At 39.1% G+C, this 26,753-nt stretch overlaps 1 protein-coding gene across 1 annotated transcript in view; it reads right to left on the bottom strand.

Annotated features, from left to right (window-relative positions):
• Nucleotides 1-26,753, bottom strand: part of COL15A1 (collagen type XV alpha 1 chain) — a 154,020-nt gene that overhangs the window by 86,828 nt on the left and 40,439 nt on the right. The window contains exons 3-6 of the mRNA XM_082479653.1: nucleotides 9,956-10,503; nucleotides 6,840-6,914; nucleotides 6,311-6,406; nucleotides 381-507 (exon numbers count right to left, since the gene is read on the bottom strand). Coding sequence (XP_082335779.1) covers nucleotides 381-507; nucleotides 6,311-6,406; nucleotides 6,840-6,914; nucleotides 9,956-10,503 — 846 coding nt within the window. The remainder of the gene's footprint in view (nucleotides 1-380; nucleotides 508-6,310; nucleotides 6,407-6,839; nucleotides 6,915-9,955; nucleotides 10,504-26,753) is intronic.

Here is a 26,753-nt window from a genome sequence, read left to right as displayed (position 1 = left end):
TTGGAAGTGTTAGGGTAATGGTTGGACTTGATGGTCTTAAAGGTCCCTTTCACCCTAGACAATTCTATTATTCTATGATATGGAGTGAAAAGTGAGATGTGTCGAATGGTGTCTGTAGTTGCTACCACTTACCTTTGCTGCTATTAAAGAATTGCAAGTCTAACAGACTGCAGTTTCAAAGACCAAATGTTTGATGTGCCAATTCTTTTCTAGCACACAGGATGCCCAAAACCATAGATTTTTCCATTCCTGTCAGCACCCAAAATATGCCAGTGGCTTTTCATACACAGTTAAATGATGGACTCAGACCTAAAGAACATAAATGACACACGCTCCCCACCCCTCCTCCTCCCTCCCCCCCAAAAAAGAAGTGGCAGTGCCTTGGTCTTTAAGTTTAGCTGCTTCAGAGGATTCTTCTGATCTATGACTTCCAGAGAAATCATTTTCTTCCAAATAAGACAATATAGTTGGGGGGGCTTCGACTGGCTCAGCCAACATATCTTCAGGCTAAAAAGAAACATAAAATCCCAAGGAGCTGTTTTAGAGAAAAGTCTTATCACATATTTTAAAGCATGAATCAGTAGATTACCTTCCTCAAAGCACAGTAATCAGAACTACCACATGTATGAAACGAAACAGAAATCCAGTTCTTTCCCACTTAATATCTTGCTTTCCCACTTAATATCTTGCCAGTATTTGTCCTTACTCTTCTGCTGGCCTTAGAAACATTAACTGTCATTGCTATCACAAAAGTTTATTAATGGCCAATATATACACCTTCTTTCATTTACAAGTTTTTAATTTAGTTCTCATTCTATTTCAATCTCCTCTTTACAGCACACATCTAGTTTCTGCTTATCAGCAGATGTCACGCTAATTTGGTCAAGCTCTTGAGAAAAACTAGCACAATACCTTTGAACTCCATTCTCCAAACCAAGTGACGTACACTTGACAAATCCATAGAGAGGGAGAAAAACACAAGGAATGCAAAGTTATCACTGCAGGGTTAAGAGCCTAGAGCTGGCTGGTACCCATCCTACTCCACACTGGCTGTGCAATGTGCAATAGGTGACTATTTTGATAACCTGTTATCAGCTGCATACAGGAATGTAAAGAGCCTAGTCCCTACTGGATTTAGAGACCTGGAGAAGTGCTGCCTCAGTGTAGTGAGGAGATTACTTCATGCAAACCTGCATTCGCAATTTAATTAAAATTTAAAAGTGATTGTTGCCATGGTAACCTGGAGCAGACTTAATAGGCCACGCATCCTCGTCTTGAACCAGGTTAAGATGTGCAAAATGGCATAATAGGGCTTGGGGAAATAGTTCCTGAGTTGTCAGCAAAAGGAAGAGTGATAACATCATTGGCATCATTTTTATCCCACTGGTTTTGCATCAGTATAATTGAGGAAAAGCTTAAAGATACTTCTTGTTATTAAGAAAGATATCGAAAATGTGCTCTATTTGAAGGGGAAAGGAAATATTTTCCATAGTGGGCCAGATCTGATCCCCACTATAGCTGACAAAAATAATTTAATTTGATTTGAGTTTTATTTACTCCACTTGAGAAAGAAACAAATGCATGTTTCTTCTGCTCTTATTTCTCTTACAACTATATACCTTGTTCTTGACATTTTGTGTAGGAATATTTCAATTAATCTTTAGAGACCAATAAACCTTTTTATGCAGCCTGTTTATCTGAACCATAGTAAACTTACTGTGTTAAGCTAGTCATGTATTACAGGGTTTTGTGTTTTAAAATCCTTAGAAAGACTGGGTCTTGACTGCTTTGAGAAAGGAGGATGAACTTTTCCCTTTAAATGCAATGTTCAGTGACTTCCCTCTTCTGATGCAGAATAACCAATACTTCAGATGAACAGTAGAAAGTAATTCACACAATTCAGAATGTGCTCAATTACACAGTTTATAAAGCATTCCTGATGTTCATTTCTCACTAGAAAGAGAAATAAAGCAAGAGCAGGACAAAGATCTAAATGCTTCATTTTGAGAAATAATTTTTAAAAGCTGTAAAATGGAAAGAAACGCCTGCATAGTATTAGTAAATATCCCAAATCTAAGCCTCTGCCCCAGAAAACAATGGCAAAAATAGAGATACTTGAAGATAGTAGAAAAACAACCCAAACCTCACACTCCACTCATAAGAATGTAAACTTGATAGATAATAGTGATTAACCGCCTCACAGAATTATAAGAATTAGGATAATGAAAAAAGTACATTTGTGATTTAGTGAAACGATTGGAAAAAAACACCCTAACAAAATCTCTTGAAATAATCCCAGTCAGTTTAGAAATGAAGACGTATCTATGGAATAAAGAAGTAGTATCTAATAACCACACACAAAGGTTAGTGATCAACATCAACCAATGGTGTTGAAAGGATCTACCTAGTAAGAGAATGGTAGGGTGGATATTCTTGTCCACATGTACTCCCTGTGCACAGAGGCAATAGGAAAATGTATTAGGAGATTATAGGTGGGCATTTAAGTATCTTTTCCTGCCTCATAGGAAATAAAGCAGCATCTCACTGTATGTGGACTACCCACAACAGTCTTCCTTACAGAGCTATATTGGTATATTTGTATATATGTACAAAGCAGTATTTGTATAGCTGCTCAGAAGTCAGTGAAGCTCTGAGAAGCACTGAGTCCCTTTGCTTTCCCATCTGCAGCTCCTGATGAATAGGAGGACAGTGCAGAGAGGACAGACAGTTAAAATCTAGCTCCTGCAGGGGAGTGAACTCAAAAGAACTACCTAAAACCAGAGTTATAAAAGGTTATTCCTGCTTCTGTTCATAAAACCAGAACTAGTGTATTCTCCTGCTGTCCTGCCCATTTGAAAAATTTCCCCCAGAAGAGAATGCTTCTTGGGAAACTCACAGATATCGTTTTCTCAAGATTTTCTGTCCTCTTGTGAAAAGGAAAAGACTTTCTGTGTCACCTAGACGATGTCCTTGTAGTTTAGACCTCTTCTTTACAGTTCTTAGCACCCATACATGCACCTCAATTCAGACATTGAGGATTTTCCTCCCTCAGAAAAGATCCAGAATTCACAGAAAGCCTCCAGTAACAGGAGAGAGGTCTGATGTGGGTGCAGCAAAAGCTGGGATCTTAATCACTTCCTTTGAGGTGACAGTAGAAAGAGACAGTCTATAGTTCAATCTACATCCTCTGTTTCTTCAATACATGCTGGGGGTTTTCATGTACACCTTCTATCAACACTTGTTTTAGCATTCCTTAAGTTGGAACACAATGGCTTCCACATTTTCTGGGAGACATCTGTGCAGCATAAGAACTAAGTGCTTAGGCGGTACACACGATTTTCAAGGAACACGGTAGGCACCACATTGCCCAGTCTGTTAGGAAATAGATAAGGTATCACTGAAGGATTCACACTGTTGAGGACAACAGTTCATTCTGGGCCTTCTGTAAGAGCCCAGCAGGTCTTCCTAGGCTCTCTGGTCTCTAATCTCTGCCTTTTGTGTTCAGGATGATGTTCAGACTGTAAGAATGGAATTTCTTGAATGTAACTTCTGCCACCACAGCCACAAAGAAAGATAAAGCTTGTGTAAATGTGACTTAGGAATCACTCCATTGGGAAAGAGGAGCTTCACTGTAACTTTTTCCATGATGGATTTCATTCTCTTGTGATAATGACAGATTTTTTTTGGTATTCTATGTCCAGCCAAGGGGACTTGAAAAGACATAGAGTAAAAATGGATCCCAAGCCATGTCACTGAGCCAAGATTCACGCAGGCTGCATGGGCACATGGAAGAAATTTGAGTTAGGAGGAACCTCTCAAGGTCACGCAAGTAGACCACTCATGTAAGTAGATCAGCTCAGCCATGACTTTGTCTAACCAAATCTTGAAAACTTCTAAGGACAGAGATTTGATATCCTCTTTGGGTGAACTGTTCCAGTGCTGCACTGTTATTCTATTGAAGAGTGTTTTCCTGGAATCCAGTTTGAACCTCCCCAGCTACAACTTGCAACTTTTGTTGTCTGTCACTACTGAGACAAGTCTGGTTCCATGCTCATTTGTGTCAATATGTATGTCAGTGCATGTGTCACTTTCGTAAAGACTGCAGATTAAACAATGAGGGACTAGGTTATTGAAACATAAAATCTGTTAGTGGATTTTGTATTCATCTCTGAATTAAAAAACAAAGACAAAGATTGATTGCCTTACATGATAAAATGACTGGATTTGTGGATGAGGAGAAAACAGTGGATGTCATCCACCTTGATTTTGGCAAGGTTTCAACATTGTCTCCCATGATATTCTTGCATCCAAGTTAGGACATTACAGTCTGGACAGAAGAGCAACAAGATAGGTAAAAAAATAGTTGGATGATTGAACTCAGAGCACAATGTTTTATGGGACATACTCAGGGTCCATTCTGGGATCTCTTCTGTTTAACATCTTTACCAATGACCTGAGGAGGCAGCAGAGTGCTTGCTTGCTCATAAAGTTTGCAGGTAATCCCAAAGTGGGAGTTGGGAGCATCAACTAATATGCTCAAGTGCAGGACTGCCATCCAGAAGCACCTGGACAGGCTGGAAGAATATGCCAACACGAACCTTATCAAACTCAGCAAGGACAAATGCAAAGGAAGAGTAGGAAGAGTATCACCAGCAGGTTGAGGGAGGTGATATTTCTGTATTAAGCAATGGTGAGACCCTCATCTTGAGTACTGTGTCCAGGTCTGGGCTCACCAGACATATTGGACCAAGTCCCTCAAAGGACCGTGTAGATCATTAAGGAACTAGGGTCTTTGACCTACGAGAGGAAAATAAAAGAGCGAGGACTGCCCCGTGAAAAGGCTCAGAGCTATCTTATCAATGTGTAAAAAATCCTGATAGAAGGCAGTAAAGAAGACAGAACCAGACTGTTCTCAGTGGTAGCCAGTGAAGGGAAAAGACAATGGACACAAATTAAAACACAAGAAATTCCAGTTTTACGTCAGAAAAAAGCTACACTGGAACACAGATGCAGTGGAGTCTCCATCCCTGAAGAAATCCAAAACCCACTGGCACTGAGCAACCTGCTGTAGTTGACTCTGCTTTGAGAAGGGAGTTGTGTAGGACAATCTTCAGAAGTCCCTTTCAAAGACAGCTAATCTGTGATTCTGTGAAAAACAAGGCAGGCCAAAAATAGTTTGATGGAGCTGTATGTAAAAGGCATAAAAATTAATAATAAATCTCTTTTCAAACACATCAGGAGCAGAAAGCCAGGTCAATACACAATTAAGTTGTAAAAAGAGTGAAAAGAGTGCTCAGAGAATTTAAGACATAGCAGAAAAAAAAAGTTTTTTACATTCATGTTGACCATGGAAGAGTTAAAATTCCTGCAAAAGAATATTCTTGGGAAACTGAGCAGAGGATATGTCTAAAAGTGAAGTGTTTGTAAGTACAGGATATGAAACGCACTAAGTCAATGGCAACAAATCATCACAACCAAACAGTGTTCACCCATGAGTTCTGAAGGATTCAACAACGAAAGAGCTGAAGTATGTGCTATAACAGGGAGATGTGAGCACACTTTCTGTAAAGTAATTTCTCACATACCTACTGGTTTTCTCTAAAGGAATCAATGAGAATTTGGATAAAAGAAGAATGCTTGATATAAGCTGCATAGAGAACTTCATTGTGAGGAATGGACTGGAACATTTCAGCCTGGCACAAAAAGGGAGAAGGAACATGTTGTAATAGGAACCTCTAAAATCACAAATGTTATGGTGAGTAAGGAACAACTGTTTACTTTGTCTTCCAGTAAAGCAACCGCCAATTGAGAGCTGCAGGTAGCATGTTCAGAAGGGCAAGCAAAAGGTGAAAGTCCTTCACAAAACATGTCATTAAATAAGCGAAGTAACACTGCAGCAGGAAGCTGAGGATGGTAAAATTCCCATGGGTAAAAAAAAAAAAAAGCAAGAAATTAAAGGGTGAAAAACTCAGCTGAGATCCACTAAACACAAACAGATACACTCCTGGCTCAAGTATTTCCTGTGATGGAAATTTTTGCAGAGTGAAAGAGTATTCCTGGTAAGTGTCATATTTATGTTCCTGATCTGTTATTATACTCTTCCTAAAGCACTGGTTGCTGATTGTTGTCAGATATACCAGATTTTTGATCTGGCACAGTACAGCTATTCTTATGGATGGGTGCATGTTGTTCTCACAGGTGCCTTTGGAAGTTGCTGCATATGAAAAACTAGTGACAAGATCCAGACCTCGCTATCTGAAAAAGTGATATTAAACCAGAAATGTAAAGCAAATAAAACAAATAAATTTACCCTTATGGGAAGATGAGAAGGTGCAAGGACTTCTTGTGTCTCAGAAATATCTTCATGTTCTTGAGTGCTGCCGTTGCCACTGATGTCCCCTGAAACCTGTGCAAAACCCAATCATGATAGTTCTTACAAGTCAGGAAAAAAAAGCATGATCTCCAAGGAACTGGCTACTTCAATGCAGAAAAAACTTTTTTTTTTTTTTTTTCAGTTGGTAAAGCCTCAGTGTCCTTATGATGTTAACTTATTTCAGTACTTAAAATATTTCATGAAAATGACCCATCAGAAAAATAAGCCATAGTTCATTTTCTCAAAGGTGTTATAGACAAAAGAAAATTATGTTTTTTGAAAAATCAGTTTTAGGGGCTGTGTAGTCAAAAAAAGAGATTCCCACACAGAGATAGTTTTAAGTATGATCCTGTGTTCCCAAGAAGAAATACTATATTTAGTCTTACGAGAAATGTCTAATGGCAAATGACTTTGAAATCTCTGAAGCACTGAGGGTAGATAAAGAAGTGTTTATCAGAATACTTACATAAGGATCATCATCTTCACAATGATCTTCAGTAGCCCTTGGGTCAGATTTGATTGTCAGATGTTGAATTGAGCCCTACATGAAATAACAAAAACTGTTCAAGGAAGTAATATTTTAAGTATCATGTGTGAAGTGGGGGTGTGGACAGATGGGAATTAGACAAATCAACAGAAAAACCCAGACTTTGTTCTGATTTGCTTGGAAAATGATCTGAAGCATAACATTTTATGATAATAAGCCCAGTTAAAAAATGTAAATATGTTCTTACATTTTCCTTTTGCAAAATGTAGAAAAAACTGAAGCTGCCAGAATAAAATGACTACTATGTCCCAATGACAATACAATTGCTACACTGTATTATTAGTGACCCGACTGAAGGATCTAGCCCTAGATTATGCCCTAGAGTCTGTAAAACACTGTCTGCTTTTTCTAGTTAATAAGTACATTGCAGCTCCAAAAATGTCATGTGAAAACCCCTAAAAAGGATGCGATGGAAATACCAGTAAGTGATGAAGTGGGTCTGGGAGAAACCAGATTAAACCTTTTCAAAGCAGAAAGAAAGGAGATGGATTTTCTGATAATAAATGTTTCTTTTTTCAGGGTTACACATTACATTTCTCAGTCAGAAATGCTGAAGGAGCAGCAATAATTTTATTTTAAACATTTAAGTCTTGTTTCTTAGATTTCAAAGACTCATAGTGTTATAAGAAACAGGTAGGGGACCTTCCCCTTGTTACAAGGTCTCACAGTGACTTCTCTTCAAGGAGCTAGAACATTTACACCATACGACAATATGTTGGTTTTGCTCTGCCTGCTGACTACTACCACAGACACACAGCAGACCTGCTCACTCAGGGATATAGAAAGCCTGAGTCTTGGTAAGGAAAACTGCAACAACTGTTGAGATAAGTAGTATGCTTTGCTGACAGTTAAAGCCACCAAAAAATGCAAACTCCAGAGGAGGAATAAATACCATTTGTATAGACTATATCTGACTTTTCTCTCACTCTTTCCTCTCTGCAGTAGTCCTCTCTCCCTGACCTAGAAGCATTGGGGAATGATAAGCTAGGAAGTACTTTTGAAGCAGTATTTCTGGTGGCTTCTAGAATATTTCAGAATGGAACAAAATCTGCGATTCTGTCTTTAATGATTCTCTAATTTCTCTACCTTCAAAGACCATGAAACTCATGTAGTTGGTGCCTCCTGAGTTTGCAGGCAATCTGAAATAATGGCTCAGTGAACTGAACCATCCTGTTTCTCTCAAAACTTAATAATGGGCAACTCAGATATTGAACCTTGGCAGACTAACTGAACAGTTTGCTGAAAAATTATACATGAAAGAAGGCCCAACCAGACACTTAAGCAGTCTCTTGAAAGTGATGCTTTGTTTTCACAGGGAGTGAATCACATTTGGAGAACACGTTTTTCTCCTCTTGCCCTAATCCATAGCCCTGGATGGTGAAGGAAGCAAAATGGAGAGCCCTAATGTTTCCCAAGTGTTGCTGCTAGCCAATTAGTCCAACCAGGAAAGTCATGGCCAAGTTTGCCATGGTAGGAACAGTAGGTATGAGGTATTGTAGTCCCCCTCAGTCTTGTGCTTGCTGCTGCCTTCCCTGTTAAAACTGGTTTGCAGAATCTGGCATCATCACTGATTCAACTATATTTGGTTGTTGTCTGGTTTCTACTTTTCTTTACAAGCACCAGGGCTAGAATTTCCTTTTGTTTGCATGAAATCTGATGATAGTTACCTCCTCTTGCATCTGGCAACCAGAGCCTTAGACACACAAATTCCCGTTATCCAGAGCAAACCAGCAACTGACATCCATTCAGAGTCATTTGCACAGCATGCTGTCAATTGTTTCTATTTTGGGCAATCTATGTAAATAGTTCTTGTCATCCAAACAGAGTTTGAGGAGAAATCAACCATTTAGTTTACCTACCCAAAAGCAATTGTGACATATGATGCATGAAGAAATAAAGGCACAAGACCTAGAGTACACATCACAATTAATGGTACTGAAGTAGTCACAATATTGGCTGAAATGTATGTACTCAATTTAGCATACAGAACAGCCTATTTCAGTGGAAATGCCTTGAAGTGTAACTCACCGTGCATTCCTATCACCATATTTACAGATTTATTGGCAATAATCTTAGCAACTGATCATCACATATGTGTTTTCCAGGTGGGGTACCAAAGCGATCTCATTTTCTTGAATGTTTCTCATTCCTACTTACTAATCAGGCATCCCCAGTACTCCAGTCAACCCATCTGTCTAAGAAAGTTAATGCCAGCAGGCAGTTTTCGTACATATCCTGATCCACCACTTATTTGCTGCAATATATTCCTGTAATTCTAGGTGCTTAGACTAGTTAGATAAATGATAAAAGTACATTATCCTTGTTGCTTACCAGAGAGAGTTCACAACCTGTCAGTACACCTGAATTTTGGAAAGATTTTTTTTTTTCTCCAAAGCAAAGGATCCATTCAGTTTTGTGCTGTTGCTTTACTAACTTAGGGGAAGATATATTAATCTCACAAAATACTGTACAAATTTTGAAGTACAAGGAAAGCAGAAAAGCAAGACAGAAAGAGTGTGACATTTCCCTTTCAGTCTGACAATGAGTCTCAAGAATATTGGCAGCTTTCACATTTCCATTTGGAACCTCAATGGCTCAGAATTCCAGTTGGCATGCAGCAGGAAGGATGCCTGCATTCATGTTAAGAAGGCTTGGGAGCCTTGTAGTAGTGGTTTTGGTCCATTCTATTTTTCTAAAGCACGTGATAAGCTTCAAATTAAAGAAATGGATGCTCTGCCCTTCATAAAAAGGCCATATAAAGTTATGTGATATATCTACTTTGAAATTCCTAGTATTCAAACTGAGCATTAAGCTTAATATGTGGGCCATTAATAAACTTCTGAGGTGCTAGGAAAATTTGCATTTTAAGCCAGAGTTTATGTATATGCACTGCCTGAACCCTAGCCAGGCATGGAAAATACAGGCTATACAATTTGTAACCTCATTTGGGGTATAACCATTGTAAGCAGACTTTCTTGGGTAGTGAGTACATGCATAAAACACTGAGGCATGTGAATTTATCAGACAGTACTTACCGTGAACTTTTCCAATCCCGTGGCTCCTGCATTACCAACAAATATCCCAGAGCCAGATTCAAATACCAAGGCTTGAGCTGACCTTTGAAACTGAACTTTTTGATATTCTTCGCAGTCCATGAACAAAGCAACATCATTTCCCTGAACAGTCACTGTAAACCTATTCCACCTGTTAGTCATCACTGGAACTTTAAATGAAGCAGCCTCTCGGGAGATATGCGAACCAGGCTCTGTGTAGTACATAATTATCCTCTGGGTGCTGTCATCAACTGGTGAAAGTCTCATTCCCAGGTAAATAGTTTTCTGGAAGGCATCTGTTATTGCAAATAGCACTCCTCCACGATCACTGTTTGGTTTCACTGTAACTACAATAGCGAAATCTGTATAGAAAGGTAATGGTATTATAGCACTTGTCAATCGACCGATGTTAGCATCTGGACCAAAGCTGTAAGCTGGAAACCCTCCATAGCCAGTGACAAAGTAGACGGAAGGAGGAAGAGGAACTCCTATTAACTCCGTGAGGTCAAGATGTCCTTTTGAGCCTCGTTCTGTAAAGTGTGTGAGAAAAGCACAAGTGAACAGCCCATTTAATTAAAAAGATTTAAGAAAGGCCATAAAAACTGTAATGCAGTGTTATAATACCAGTAACATACTTCAGGCCCCAGTTCAGTTAGCGCTTAAACATATCTAGCTAAGTACATGTGTCATTCTTTGTCCTTTGACTACTTGAGGTTACTCATATACTAAAGAAAGGCACATGTAAACATTTGGTGAAATTGAGTGGTAACAAGTAGTTCCTGCAACATATATTTTACTTCAGCTGTCCATAAAAAAAGTGCTGAATGAGCTTGCAGAGTGCATTCAGTGAAGACTGAGCTACCTTTCGTTTTCTCAAATAAACTGTCATCCTTTATCCTCACAAAATAAGAAGTTCTCTACAAAAAGCATGACACAGCTTCACAAATACAGCATAAAAATTACAGTGGTATTGCTTCAGTCCTTGCAGTTACCTGCTTCTACAACAGAGGTTAGATTTTATTTATGCCCTTATTCAGTTTTATCTCCTTAGTTGCAGTATGTACTTAACAAATACTATTCAGCAATGAAAATTCAGTTTTGAAATTAGAGTATTTTTGCTTTGACGAACACACAAAATTAAGCATCTCTGCCAAACATGGCCAGAGAGACAACTCCTTCCTGGCAATGAAGAAGCAATGACAACAGCTACCTACATCCAATTTTAACTAGAGCCTTGGGAAGGCATACTCCAGCAGCACACCAGAAACAGAACTTCTACTATTTTTCTCCTTCTAAGAAGTAAATACACGGAAAATAAAATACCATTTTTGATCATAATGATCATTTGATCATAATGATTCAGATCTGAAGCTCCACTCAGATCTAAAGCCTTTCCTCCCTTTGCAATCTCCTCTAACCTTATGTTAAGTTTCTCATTTTATCTAAAAGTCTCAATTCTTCTTACTGGTGTACATTTCCTCCCTTTCAAGAATATTTATGTTACGCAGAAGCAAACAAAATACTAGGGCATGTTTTAATGTAGCTACATTGTGTAAAACTATAATAACTCATGAACTCTAGATCATAACTAAGTAACTGATGGCTTTCTCAGCAGACATGAAAAAAGATCTCCATGATCCAAGAAAGTAAAATCAGTTTTTAAATCAGTTTCTTGATCAAATGCATCCTAGTGTCTCTCTAAATTCTTATTTTCTGAAAATCTTCAGATCCAGGGTAAAAGAGAATATGTATTTGGAACCGCTGTTTTACAGTTCCTTTCTCTATGTACCTCACACAACAGTCTACCAATGTTCTCCATCAGATAAAAAAGTAGCGTGGAAAACAGATGTCTTGTGGTAGAACAGTACAGATGAGGCAAACAGTCCTGAAACCTCACTAAGAACAGATTGAATTTATGCCTCATACTTCACTCTTCCCCCTTCTACCACAGCAGGTGTAAATAACATGTCTGGAAGAGTATCTGTAGTGGTGAGGTACTTCTTTGCACCTACACAGGGCACACCCTTTGCATCCACTAGAGCTTCCACTGCTAGTATTCCCAAAGCCCTTCCTTGTGATGACATCTCTGCATCAGGGAAGTTCCTTAAGATGATGTCCCCAGACAGCATTAAGCAAAGTTGGCTTGCTCAATGATCACTTAATTTTCAACACAACACGGGAAGAACTGATGCCACCTACGGTAGTCTAACACTGCAGACGTTTACAGGGGACAGGAGTTAAAACCAGCCCTTCTTCTTGTAAGTACCCTAGGGATAACAAATATGATTCAGTCCCCAGATCTGGTTTTGAATAAGTACTTACAGAAGCTGTACACAAGCTCCCAGTCTGCCTAAAGTTAAGCAGTGATGAGACACATAGAGCTGGCTCCTAGCTTAGCCTACCTGCCAATAACCAAGTCATGCCCAGATTCTGATGCATTTCACCCTGATATAACCTGTATTTTCCCAGCAGCCCGTACACTCCAGTCATGGGATAAGCTGAAGTTTTCTGGTTACATATAAAAACTACCGGATGTACACATGCAATTAAAAACAACTTTTGCTTCAGAACTTGTAACACCTGATTTCCTAGGATCTGTGTCCTGCATCATTATTTTCATTTCAGCTTCATACATCCTGCCAAACTGGAATACCTCAAGTGCTTCCTCATGTGCATAGGATCTATTTCTGTTTCTAATACCTGTAGCACTCCTACGTCCCTCCACTGGCCCAGTAAATGCTTCCAAGCTGCTTCTGTTTGTATTGGTTGGTCAGTTCAGGCATGATAATTGGTCATGAAGAAGGAGAAATTGGATAATTAACCTTATAGCTCTCACCATAGCTTTTTCTCATTAAGATACTGCTGTGCCACTCCCACATCATGAGGTTGGGGATTTCAAGAGTATAACGGGATGGCTGCCCATTAAGTCCTCTGTTACAGGGCAAATAATGGGATGAAATTAAACTGAGAAATGGAGAAAATGTCCTTAATATGAGAAAAATCCTACTGACAATGCCATCTCTTTGCCTACATTCTAATCCCTCAAGGGAGACAGTGACCTTCCCCCAGGCAGAGATTTGAAACAAAAACATACAAAACAATTAAAAATTACTGTAGAGAATAATTTCAGTTATTGGTTATAAGATGCCTTTTAATCTTTGTTACATGATTTATAAGCATTCCAAAGTCCTTCATAATGTATATATTTGTGGAGCGTGTATTCAGGAAGTATCTTTCAATTTTTAAACTTACTCAGTTACCATAATGGTAATAGCTGTATAGGCTGAATAAGTCCAAATGGAATAGAAATGGAAAGTGAACTGAAAAACTTTGCTGAAAAAACCTGATTAAAATCAGTCAAAATAAGTGAGTCTTGCACTTTGCTCTGAAACCTGTCAAGCTGGTTCTGATGAAGTGTGATCTTAAGGACTGAAGTGATGAGAACTGATATTTTCTAAAGAAATTGACATTTAACTAAATTCTTCTTAGGTGTCGCAGCAGCTGGCAAAAGACAATGCAAATAATTCTGCTTGTTAAAGTGAGGTGATTTGGGAGAACCCACTAAAATATCGAAGAGTTGTTTGTTTTTGTTTTTTTAAATCAGTATTTTAAAAATATCCAATATCCAGCCAGGCCTTGGTGGTCTTGGGCAACCTGGTCTAGCGGGAGGTGTCCCTGCCTATGGCAGGGGGGTTGGAACTCGATGATCTTCAAGGTCCCTTCCAACCTAAACCATTCTATGATTCTATGAAGAGCTAGAGAGAGGTTCTTCAGCTGAAACATACTTCTGTTATCCATTATTCATATGCAGTACCATCTGGGGCTATGTGTTGCAAAGTGGTTTCCATTGTCCTAGTTGCTTCACAAAGAAATGGTAAAATGTTCTCCTTGTGCCAAAGATTTATAGTCCAGTTGAAATAAATTCCCATCTGCCATCTTCTCTGTACTTTATTTTCGCACTTACTTGCTAAGGAAGCTCATTAATGGAAAAAAGTCTGATATGCTCAATACAGAAACAATTTCCCTTACATATTTTTAGAAAGTGCAGAAGCTATGTTTAGAAACTCCTTATCCAGAAACTATTTCCCCTAGACACTTTTAAATGCTTTGCTTGACAGATTTTGACCCTTTGTAATAGTTTGAAAAGCGGACACATTTTTTTCTGCCCAAAGCTAATGACTGTGAATCTAATATTGAGTCATGTTTTATATTCGTGCATAAATACATATAAAGGAACCAGAACTACAAATAAAATGCATAAGCCATTGCTCAAGAGTAAAAAGGTAAGGAAAACGGTAAGCTTGAAGAAGAATATAGGATCTGTATGCAGATACCAAACCTACTTCCAAAGAGCCATGAGAAAAATGACCTAGAAAGCAGATAGATGGAGAATATCTAAGGTGGCTGGCAATGAGCTTATGAGACTGGGATAGCAGGATGTATCCCAGAAGTGAATCTAATGAATAGAGCTGTAATTTTGCACTTCCCATTCTCAAAGGAAGATTTGGCAAATGCAAAAAAGCCTGTTAATTCTCCCCACACAGTATGTGGAGCTGCAGTCTAGCTACATTTTTCTAGTCACATACCAAACAGTAACATACAGAGCCCCAAAGAGTTGCTCTTTTAGCATAAGATATGAGACAAATGAAACATATTTGCAAAAGGTGGCAGTAAAAGACAGTAAAGAAGAATCAGAATTTTCATTTGAGTAAAACAAGTCAGAGGGCTCAGCAAATACCTGAACTTCAGTGAGACTGGGGTAGAAACTTGCAACTATCCACCACAGAAAAGCAAACCAAGATGCTTCTAGCCAAATTCTGGATTTATAGCTAATCCCTGATACTTAATGGATTTATCAGGACATACAGTTACAGTTAAGAGCAGAATACGGACTTACAGCCACAGGTTTTGTTCCCATTCAATTATCTCTGATAAATTCATGTGCCCCTGCTGCAGTTATATTAAAATGAAAATGCCCTCTTATTCCCTTAAATCAAAAGGTAGATGCTAGGTTATTTTAAGTACCTTTAAGTGCACTCTGTTGCATCAGTATAATTTTGTTTCAAACATGTATTGCTACTAAGCCATTGGATATTGGGAAGCATCCAGAATTCATCCTGTTTATGTCCATGTTTCCTAGACCTGGGGCACTGGAAGTTGTGGTACAGAAGCAGCTTTAATATAAGCTATATTTTCTCTCAAAAACTAAAGCAGTAGAATACCATAAATTGGGATGGTATTTTTAGAATTCTAGAGTTATGAGCTGTGCTATATTTTGCATTTGTTACCATTTGTCACTGTATGTTATATTTGAAATTATTATAGAATTTGAAGTTAGCTGGAGATTCCCTCTGATTAGCTCCAGGGACCATTTGAGAAGTATCACTGTGTTGTAAAAATTGTCTTGTAAATCAATATATGGATTGTTTCAAGACTGTGGATTACAAAAGTAAAGTTTTTTTCTTCTTTTAGTTATATTTTTGGATGTAATTACCTCACTGTTTCACTACTGAAAATAGTGTCACTGTAAAAACAACAAACCACCATTTTGGCATCAGAAGATACCTGTTTCACTATTGCGCCTTTAGCACAGCAATCATTAACAGTGGAAGATCATGAAGCTCAAAATGGACTGGAAAAAAAAATGCAAAGCTCTTTAGAAAGACGTAGGAGGAAAAGTGTTTACTCATTAGACAGAAAAGGAGACCAGAAAGAAACATGATATTGACAGTAGAAGGGCAACAGTTGGAGAAGTTCCTAAAATCAGAGTTACCAGTATAGGAATGGTGTTGATGGGACCCATTTTGAAACTGCAGCTGCAAAGTGACAGATATTGTGACTTAAAATTTGGTGCTCATCTGACCCCAAATGGTGCTACTTTTCTCCAGATCACTGTCAGGTATGTGTAGCGCAAGAGAAACATACCTCACCTTTGCCCCACATGAACAAGGCAGGGTGGAATTGCAAACCTGTGGGATCCAAAATACTTTTCCACTGATCACAAAGGATGAAGTACAGAGGAAACAAAAATACCTACCTGCTTGGAGGTCTATTACATTTTCTTTAATTGTTAAAAAAAGCACAAAATCAATATTTATATATTATAAATGGGAATGGAGGCAGAGGCAGTGAAAGGCCCAGATTCATAATTTAGCTTACTACACCCATCTGTAACTTTGAGGTTAGGAGCATTCTTTTAGAAGCATCCATCATTTTTACAGAAAGAATGTAGAGAGTAACCAGTGACAACAAAAGGCAATTTGCTCCAACCTAACAGCCTCTGGATGCACGTCACTCACTCACAGTCCAGACACACAGATTTGTCTCTTACTCTTAAAGGAACTGGACCTGAGTTCAAGTACATGGATGCAGACAAGGGACACATCCAAAGGTCAGTCTGTATCAGTACTATATAACTGAGATCAGTAGCAAAGATCCCTAAATCACTGAAAGAACACAGATGCAGGAAAAATGCCTGGTCAGTTTACATTGGGCACAGAACCTAACGCGATCTACAGTTTCTGGAACTCTGAGGACTGCACTCTGGACTATGCACGTGCACAACCTCATACTGGCTGATTCCTCCTCATGCTTTTCCATGTAGAGCAGGGTAGTCCCAGTGGTGGTCCTGATCCAAAACCGTTGATGATCAGGCCTCATAAGACCAATGTCAGTCCGCTGAAATTAGTGGAAAGATTCCTTGTGAACCTAGCAGGCTTTGCATCAGACAAACATTGTCTTTATCACTGGATCGATGTACTTGTCTACCCATTTTAACAAGTGCAGGTGAAGTGACATATTATATATTACGTATGCCTTGTTATCAGCGTATGAAACTCCATTACCAAGACTGATTTACTGGCTTTTTTAAAAAATGCTATCAGGAATGTAAATGTTTATATTAAAAGCTATTTTAGAAATACGACTACGATCTGGACCTTTCTTACAAATAGGAATTATAAACCCAAGATCTTTGGACACCTGGAGTAGAGTATTTGTTTTTCCTGTTATCTAACAGAGCTCATAGAAAACATGGAATACTCACAGCCCCTGTTTCTGGCTAATAGACTGCATTTCCACCCAACCTAACTTCTAAGGTAGGATAATGTATACTAGCATACAGGATTTAAGAAACCTACTACAACAGACTCAAAGGCTACAGGGTTACTGATAAGGACACTTTGTCAGTGTACTTTTGTCCTTGGTTTCACCACTAGAAAATATATCAGAAGCAGAGTTGAAAGGCAAGGCTGTCATCCTTGACATAGACAGAATTACCCATCTTAGCCCCATTTTAAAACATACAGTTCCAAAGGCCCAAGTCTGAAAAAAAAGAAAAGAAATTGATGTCAAGTCCTTTGAACAAAAAAAAAAAAATGATGAGCATTGTGTGGTGAGACCAACCTGCGTTGCATTACTGCAAAATAAACACACTGCTGTTCTCTTCCATGCTCTAAGAAGCTGCTTGAGCTGGACTATCTCAACTGCATGAATGCAAAGACTGAAACAGCACATAAAAGACTGTCATATTTGGCCCCATCCACTTAATTTTTAGCAGTAATATTTGTTCACCTGATATTTTAAGGTTTGTCATATTTATTTAATCCACCATGAAATTAAATATGTATTTAATCCACCATGAAATCTATCTAGAAATGCCTTTTAAAAAAACTATTCAGGTACATCAGCTGCCACATTTAGCCAAATTCTGCTCTAAGTTAATGAACCTTACCAGATACATAAAAGAGTCAGAATAACATGCTCAAGCAGATGCTATTTGCTAAATGTAAGAAGCCAGCCATCATGTAGCTAAAATCACAGCATCTGTTTTTATCTCAGTCAAGGGAGGGCTTGGATGGCTCCAGAGGACTGGGGAGGGGTGTGGGGTGGGTTTTGGCTTTTGAATGGAAGTATTACTTTCCCTTTCTTTTTAATTTTTAACTTAAGTTCACCTAGTATTTCCCCCATTCCTCTTCAGGCACTCTTTATCAGAGCTGCTGTCCATAATCCTGTCCCATGCTTGTAAAAGCCCGTTTGATCCATGGCTGTTGACTTTCCATCCTGTGAAAGAACGCCTCCTGTTCACTGCTGCACAAGCCTTCCTGGCAGCTCCTTTTCATGTTGTTTTAAGGCAATGGGATAAAAGCAATATTCTACGAAGGCTTTCAAAATCAGTTCAGGCTCAGAGCAGCCAATGTCAGGCAATTCTGCGTCTGTAAACTTGAGCCAAGCTGACTTTGTTTCTCTGTCCTCTTCCAGTCCAAATAATCATAAACCTAGGTTGTAAGCTCCCTTTCCAGCAGGGTAAATAAACCATTTCTTTCTCAGTACTGCAGTGCACGGCCTATGTTGTCTCTACTCTGCACTCAAAGAAATGCTGTAACTGTAACAGAGCATTATTTTATACTGGATGCAGTTACGACGTGCAGTAGGAAAACGTCTTCTTCCCTGCTGCCAAAGTGTATTTATTTTGCAGTTAAGAAGAAATATTTATAGCAATAACATAAAGCAGAGAAGGATTTCCACATCTGCAAAATAAGAGTTAATCAAGAACTGCAAAGGGAAAAAGAAAGGAAATATTTTAACACAGTCCCAGATGTGCTACATGAAATAGAAGAGGCTAGCGTCATTGCTGCTCTTAGGAAAAAACAGCATTTACTCTGCTTACCCAGCTTGAACACATTTCTGGCTGCCGTTGGTACACTGCTGGAAATCATGGATAGAATATATTGGTATTAAGGGCTGGAGCATTTTCTTCCAGATGCCTAAGGAAACCTCAGAAGCTCTTTTTAGTGGTGTTGCATGCCCAAAAGTAAGGCTGCAGCCAGTAGAAGTTGCGGTACTCACTGACACGCTAAATCAGGCCCGACGTTCTTTTGTGCAAATGCTTTCTGACGGCTCCCGCTTTTACGTCATTATCATTCTGCCCTCTACTGGACAAAAATGTATGTAGTTCACGTACCTAAATACAGTTAATTAAATATGCATCTATATTGCACAAAATAGTTTTCATTTTTTTATCTTATCTTGTTTGAGAAACTTTATTTCATTAGTGCTTTCAAGCTAGTCAACCAAAAAATTTTGTCTTACACGCAAGCCATTTTTTCAGTCTTTCTGATCTAATACTGTACTATTTTCTTATTGTTTTGTTAGCTGCCTGCCTAGAAAATCTTCCACATACATTTTTGTGCACAAGGCTTTTTGTATATAAAACAAAGGCCTTTTAACGTGTACTTCTACTCAACAAACTGTTCTCCTTTAATGACAAAAATCTGTGTTTAAAACGTATCTGTTTCTTTGAGCCACAGCAGAATAGAACATCAAATATAGCATAGATTGCTATAGTTATTGCCCTTCTCTCCTCAGAAACAGATGAGAAGCAAAAGTAGGAAATATTTAGCAGTTCAACTACAGTGGTGTGGCCAAGTTAACTGAGCTGTTAACCAGAAAGTCCACAGACTGAAAACCATACATTGTCATCGATTGTCTGCTGCATGATCTAGGGCAACCTTATAGCCTAAGCTATACTTAAGGTCAACAATCACAGTGACCCACCCAATTTTATAATAATAAAGAACTGTGTGTGCACATGTGTAGGCATATATGTGACTGTAAAGAAAAGGGAAGAACTTACAGACTTGGTACATCCCCAAAGGATTAGCACAAGAAGAAAGAATCATCTTTGAAAGGATATCTTTCACAGGTAACTGAATGGCTCAAAAGGCCTTATAAGCAGACTGTGAACCAGGTGTGGAAGGAGTTTAGCAAGTACACAGAAAAGTGTCAGGGAGCTACAAGGTCAGAAGGAGAAACAGGACTCTGATTTCCATGTCCACTAGTGCAAAAAGCAAAGGCAAATTAGTAAAGATGCCTTTTATGGGTAAAGAAGATTTCCAGACTTGCAGGAATACTTCTTGGTAAAAAGACCTTCAACCAAATATATACTCGCCCAGCCCCAACAACAACTTGCCCTCTAAACACTGCAAAATTTTTACCATGAATTTAAAAGCCTGCCAGGGTGGCACAGCAGGGCACAAGCCATCCAGAAGACTTCTGCAGTGCCTTAACAATAGCCTCCCAGTAGAGCCAATGAGGGGATGATGGTACTCACACTTACAGTCAAGGAAGAATTGGGGGATAGAAAGTTGGGGGCAGCCTTTGCTGTAGTGATGATAATATTCATAATATGATCTCCTCAGGCTCCTGAGAAGATGGAAAGCAGTAGCATCACACCACTGAGTAGCTGGCTCCAGTTGACCCTGCTTTGGGCTGGGGGGTTCGATTAGATGATCTCCAGAGGTTGCTTTCAACCTCAACGATTCTTTCATTCTATTAGTCTAAGCATATTTATATAGTAAATAGTAATAGTTTCACTATTACTAATAATAACTAGTAATAGTTTCACTGTCTTCTCAAAGGAGAATTTTGAAGCAACTTGCTTTTATGGTATTCACACCAGTATTCAAGCAACCAAAGTGTCTATTTCTGAAAGTTGAGGGACAGGAGTCCTCCATGCTTCCTTTCAGTCATACGACACCTATACTTACTTAACGAGTTCCTCAAACAGATAAAAACTACCATGCCTAAAACTTCTTCCATGCACTTTTCATTCCCAGTTAACGTAAAATAAATTCTAGTTGGCCAATTCTGTCTTGAATATGTGCTTCAAGTGGTCAGATAGTTGCCCATGACTACCTGAAGCCTATAACAAAGCTGATGAAGCAAACATTTCCCAGTATTGCCAAATGACATAGTAAGGATCAAAAGCCACAAGGTGCAGTGTGGCAATTTCAGTTTGGACTTCAGAATGAACTTGTTTGTTAGAGGGTGGAGCAGTGCTGGCAAAGAGGTTGTAGAATCTTTTCCCTGGAGGTTTTCAGGACTTGGCTAGGCAAATCCATAGTCTTAGTGCTGGCGATAGTCCTGCTTTGAAGACAGGGCTGGATCAGATGACTTCCAGAAGTTCCTTCTAAATGACATTTCTTTGATGAAAAATAGACTTCCTGGCTATTGTAATGGTGTAGCAGTACAAATACTCAGGATAAATAGTTGATTGCTTCTGTGTACCCTGTCAGATTACACTGATGGAGAATACAGTCATTTCTCTGTTCTACAGTGGAAGTCTAAAACCCGAGTCTTTCAGAAATCTGATTGATCTTTTTTAACTCGTGCCAACTTCCAGTATTTGGGACTATTGATTCTTTACTCGCTCTCATACTTCACAAAGGTTGACTGGTGGCTTTAGCAACAGGCATCCACAAACATTTTCAGCTTGGTTGTTACATTGAGTTACCATTTTAATTACTTCCTCTCTAGTTTTTATCTTCTTAACTGACTTCATGCTTGGAGCTGGTAGAATGCATGAACTCTCTGACCAAATAAGTCTGCCTTTCTCCAGCCCTTGAGGGATAGATTGGACAAGAAATAAAACTTCCTTTTCCCCATTGTCTGATTGCATTTAGATGCCATTTGCTGCTGGACAGTTGGCAGTCGTGCATCATGGGTCATCTCTGTGTGTAACTAGTGGTAGTTACTTGTAACAAGAGTAGTACTCATGTACTACTCAGCTGAAAAGCCAGATCAGATAGCAGATGTACCATGGAATGTTATCGTAGCCAAAGTAAAACTGCTTGACAGCACACAAGAATGCTTGTAGCACCAGGGTATGTCCAGATATGTGGCAGATTTGTACTTAGATCAATCTCACTTAGTATTAGCAAGCACTCATTTTCTTCCTTTCACAGAATCACACAGAATCACAGAATTTTCAGAGTTGGAAGGGACCTCTAGAGATCATCTAGTCCAACTCCCCTGCTAAAGCAGGATTGCCTAGAGCACATTACTCAGGACTGCATCCAGGCGGGTCTTGAAAATCTCCAGGGAAGGGGACTCCACAACCTCCCTGGGCAGCCTGTGCCAGTGCTCTGTCACCCTCACCGTAAAGAAGTTTTTCCGTGTATTTGAAAAGAACATCCTGTGTTCTAATTTGTGCCCATTAGCCCTCGTCCTGTCACTGGGAACCATTGAAAAGAGCCTGGCTCCATCCTCCTTCAACCCACCCTTTAGATACTTGTATGCCATAATAAGGTCTCCCCTCAGCCTTCTCTTCTCCAGGCTAAAGAGTCCCATCTCTCTCAGCCTTTCCTCATAAGGGAGATGCTCCAAGCCCTTAATCATCTTAGTTGCCCTTTGCTGGACTCGCTCCAGCAGTTCCCTGTCCCTCATGAACTGGGGAGCCCAAAGCTGGACACAGTATTCCAGTTGTGGCCTCACCAGTTCAGAGTAGAGGGGGAGAATGACCTCCCTCGACCTACTGGCCTACTTTGATAGCTAAAGACTTGCTGTGAAACACAGGCTGTTGTTGGCAGCCTGTACCCTGCATAATAATTGAGCTCTGTGCAGAGATATTTAATCTGTACTTGTTTATGATAAAATGACTTACCACCTTTCCATTCCTATGCATGGTTGAGGGAGATACTATGCAGCAAGATAACTAGGCTCCTTTGTGCATGCACAGTTCTGATCTCGGCAAACAACAGCTAACAAGACATCATCTGCAGTGCACAGCAAGCTCACTCAGCCCTTTACAAAACAGAAGCCATGAGATGCATTCACATGTGCCATTTGCTGAGAATTTTTCTGTTAGATAATTGTATACATCCACGAAAACAACTGTCCTTACATGACAGATGAAGGCACAGGAATGTGCAGAAGGCTGTTCCACAAACTTCTTTATCTTGTTCCACAATTCAGTTTACTACTGAATCTTAAATGTTTTCACCAGCTGGTACATAATATAGGCACAGTATCAGGTCATTATTTACATTTAGTAAGCTTTCAGTGGGAAAAATATATTTCTAGGGTAAGGTTTTGTGTATTTTCTCACAGTTATTAATTGTTAATATATTTGCTAATTAATAGTTGGCATTTAAATTTCAAAAAGTACCTTTAATCCTGTTCTGCTAGGATATATAATTTATCACAGGGAAAGAAATATTTCTCAGTGGAAGTTACTTCTTGAAACATGAGTAGCACATTACTGCATCCACCTTGCTGGTACTACCTCAAATATATTCTGGCAGCACAGCAAAACATTTTGTTGATCTTTGAGATAAAGAAGGAATCAGAACTGATCAATAAGTTTGTCTGAACCTTAAGTTTGCAGTGCTTTCTTTAAACACTACCTTTTTTTAAAAATTCGGACTTTCCTCAGAGATCTGTTACTGATTCTGAAGTCAGTAGGAATCTCCTCATTAATTTCAATGGATGTGAGCTTTGGTCCTGTAATATTTATTCTCTTTAAAAATGTGTGGATCAGGAGCTAGAAGAATATTGAAACAGAATCCTAAAGTGGGGCAGAGCTTTGTGAAAGGGTTACCCCAATCTTATTCTGAAAGTTAACATACTAAAAAGCTCCAAATGTCTGACCCATGGTTCCTCTGGTACTAAGCAGCTTGTACAGTCACAGCAGAATAATGTAAAACTAACCCCCCTCATTGCAGTGTAATGCAATTCAGCTATCCATGAACATGATGTAGATGAGTAGTGCCTTCTTTCTCTGAAACACCTGGTTGTGGGAGGAACGGTTCAATTCTGGAAGGGGACAGCGATATTTTCAAGAGAAAGGCTGCACGACTGGGCTTCTCTGAGTTAAAGGACATTCTCAAGGTCATACATTCAGCCGTAATCCTGGCTAAGGTACTTGGACAAACAGCAGCAACAGCAGGAGGGAAGGAGAGAAGTAGGATTAGCTAGAAGAGAGGCACAAAGGTGTGGGGTGTTATGCTGGTACCTGTGTCAGGATGAGTAGGGAAATAGGCTGAATGAAAGGGAACAGAGTCCTAGGGAGAATTAGAGAGACCAATGCAGCAGAACTTGAACTCTTGAAGGGTGGTTGGAGGCTCAGAAGGGACAAGCAGGAGCTTGGGATAAGCAGGAGCTCACCTGAGGTGCTCATCTGAAAAGGGATTCAGCACAGGGTGGTAGAACAAAACCTTATACAAAAGTATAACTTTACTGTTTCTTTAGAAATACAGAACTGTATCCCAGCTAGTTTCCTGTGACAAAGTTGGCATTGAAATGGATTTTGTGCAGTTCTTGCACTCAGAATGATGCAAAACTGCTATTGCATCCAGCCTTGTTCAGGTAGGGCAGGTGTGTGTATTAGAGGGAAAGAGTAGGCCTCTAGGACATCCACCCTCTTAAAGATGACTGGACAAAGTTAACCAGTATAAGAATTACAAAGGCTGTATTGAATATTGCAGATGTCCAATAGTATGCACCTGTGGCAAGGTTGGACATTGGCTTTATGGAACAAAATTTGTGTGTGGTGTAAATATGTAAACTATGATGTGGGCAATATCATTGCCAGCTAGAGAGACGAGGAGCCTTTAATGATTGCAGGAGAGAGTAGCTTTTGCATTTCACCACTAGGCAGCAACACAGCACTTCATAAGTCAGATTTGAGCTTTGGTTTATGGAAGGAGAACATTGCTTATGAATCACCACTGTCAGTGTCTGCTGTGTGAGCTCTCTTACATATGAAGTAGCATATGATTTAATTTCCATTACATTCATAACAAAACATATGTGAATTATCACCCTGCCCTTTTTCTTTCTCAATGACCTTGGAAATCAGGCAAAATACATTAAACTAAGTTTGCTGTGTATTTTCACGGGGGACAAAAATGACATTGCTATTCTTGTTTCCTCTTTCTCTCTCTCTTTTTGAATTTTGAATTTTAAGGGAGAAAATTCTTGCAAGGCCATGACCAACACCCTCATTGCCAAAATATGTGTTTCTAAGATGATGAAGACAGTTTTCTTTTAAAGTACTGGGAGAGACTTCTGACACTTTCCTAGATTTAACGTTTGCATATGCCAGCAGAGAGTCTCTGCCCAAATGTGGAAAAAAGGACACCTATTTAAAGACACTGACGTAGTCTGGCACACTGACCTGGATATACATTCTCATGCCATATAAAGAGATTTAATGGGAAGCCAGGATAGAGAACAGTTAATCAGCAACTCCTGCAGTTGCTCATGCTAGCCCCCATTTCCACTACAAGGTTCTGTCCTTGGACCAGGGCCATAAGAAGGATATGAGCAGATGGGAATTGTGGGTTATAATTCGCTCCATGAAATTTAGAAACATTCACCCAGAAATGCTCTCTCCCTCCTCATACCTACCACACCATAACACTTAGCTCAATCACATGATCAGAAACACTACCATCTCCCAATATTTCCCATGAGTAATTTAGCACGCCTTTCTACTTTTCCTCTGACACTGTGAATGATCCAGGATTCTCTCTCTTGTCAGAAAATCCTGTTCCAGACCATCACTTGCACAGTCAATGCTGCTGTAAGAAGACAGATGTAATGCTCCCTGCTCATACCACTTTCATGACATCTGTTCCATCACCGCGTTAAGAGCCACAGCCTGTATGTCTAGTGAGGCTTGCCTTCAGGCTGAATTTGTATGCTGTGTCCAGTGTGACCTTGCAAGCAGAGCCCCAAGCCTATCCAAGAACAACCAAGGGCAAGCATTATCCCAAATATAGCTGGAAATGCTGCCTGCAGGGAGTCTTTGTGTGGCACATGAGAGAAACAAATTGCTGATATATTTGTGTAGCTTCTACGGTCTGGCACAGAGTCTGTGTGATGGAGGCTGATACATCTATAGGACATCACAAGAGCTTTAGGCAAAGCTTTATGAGACCTGCCACCAATCTGAGAGTGGAAAATCACTTAATTCCAGGCCAGGTTAGATCAGAACAGAAAAATAAAAAATATTGCAATAACAGGGGGTTGAGGGTTTTTTTTGTTTTGTTTTGTTTTGTTTTTCTTTTTTTGTCCTGTTGTTGAAATTAAGGTCTATGGACCTATTAAGATAATGAAAACTAAAGGATTTTTTTATGCATCTTTGACTCTTACACAGCACTTTGAGACCTGGTGGATTGTATTCCTCTCTCAGATGACAAAGCTATCCATTCTTTTATGTTAAGCAACAGAAATGGATATTTTGTTATTAAAGTTTTACTTTCAAGTCCTTAGGAGGACTTTTGTTATCTTCCAGGAGCATCCCTTTTGTAAATGTTATTCAGTTAATGTACCTGACATTTATTATTGCTTTTATCCTTCTAAGTATATTCTCATATATTCTCTACACTATTTGATTTAGTAGCTAATAGATTTGATATTACAAAAGGCCTGGATTCAGAGAAGTTGAAAAAAGATTTTGAGGTAGATGATACAGGAACAGTAAAATCTAAAAATGTCTTGTATTGGACATTAATATTTCTTACAGCTAAATGCTTTTATAACATAAATGCACCAGTGAAAATGTTGAAAAAAAATCCATCCATCATAATCCTACTTCTTCCATCTTTCTTTTCCCAAGAATTTCATTTCCCAAGAGCTACATTACTCTACTTTTATATCTTAGTGTAAATCACATATGCTTTTATTATGCTCATGTTTTTTCATTTCCCAAATGAATGCACTGACTGGATTAAACAAGATACCTTAAAAGGTCATTTCTGGTACAAAAAGTTCTAAGTTAAAATCCTGGCTAAAGTCCTAAATGAAAGACCTTCTTGTTTTAAACCGACTCATTAGTTTAAATTATCACATCCCACACCACACTGTTTATGGCATCCTAGGGCTAGACAAAGATTTCACAGTCAGAAACATATACAAGAGTACAATTTGCAAAAGCACACTTCGCTACTGTGGCAAATTCAGCTAGAGACCAGTAGGACCAGACCCACCAAAAGCT

Source organism: Vanellus vanellus, assembly GCF_965231255.1.
Source record: "Vanellus vanellus genome assembly, chromosome: 2".
In the NCBI taxonomy this organism is placed as follows: Eukaryota; Metazoa; Chordata; class Aves; order Charadriiformes; family Charadriidae; genus Vanellus; species Vanellus vanellus.
The sequence above is the reverse complement of the archived record's forward strand: the minus strand, read 5'-3'. Positions and strand labels throughout refer to the sequence as shown.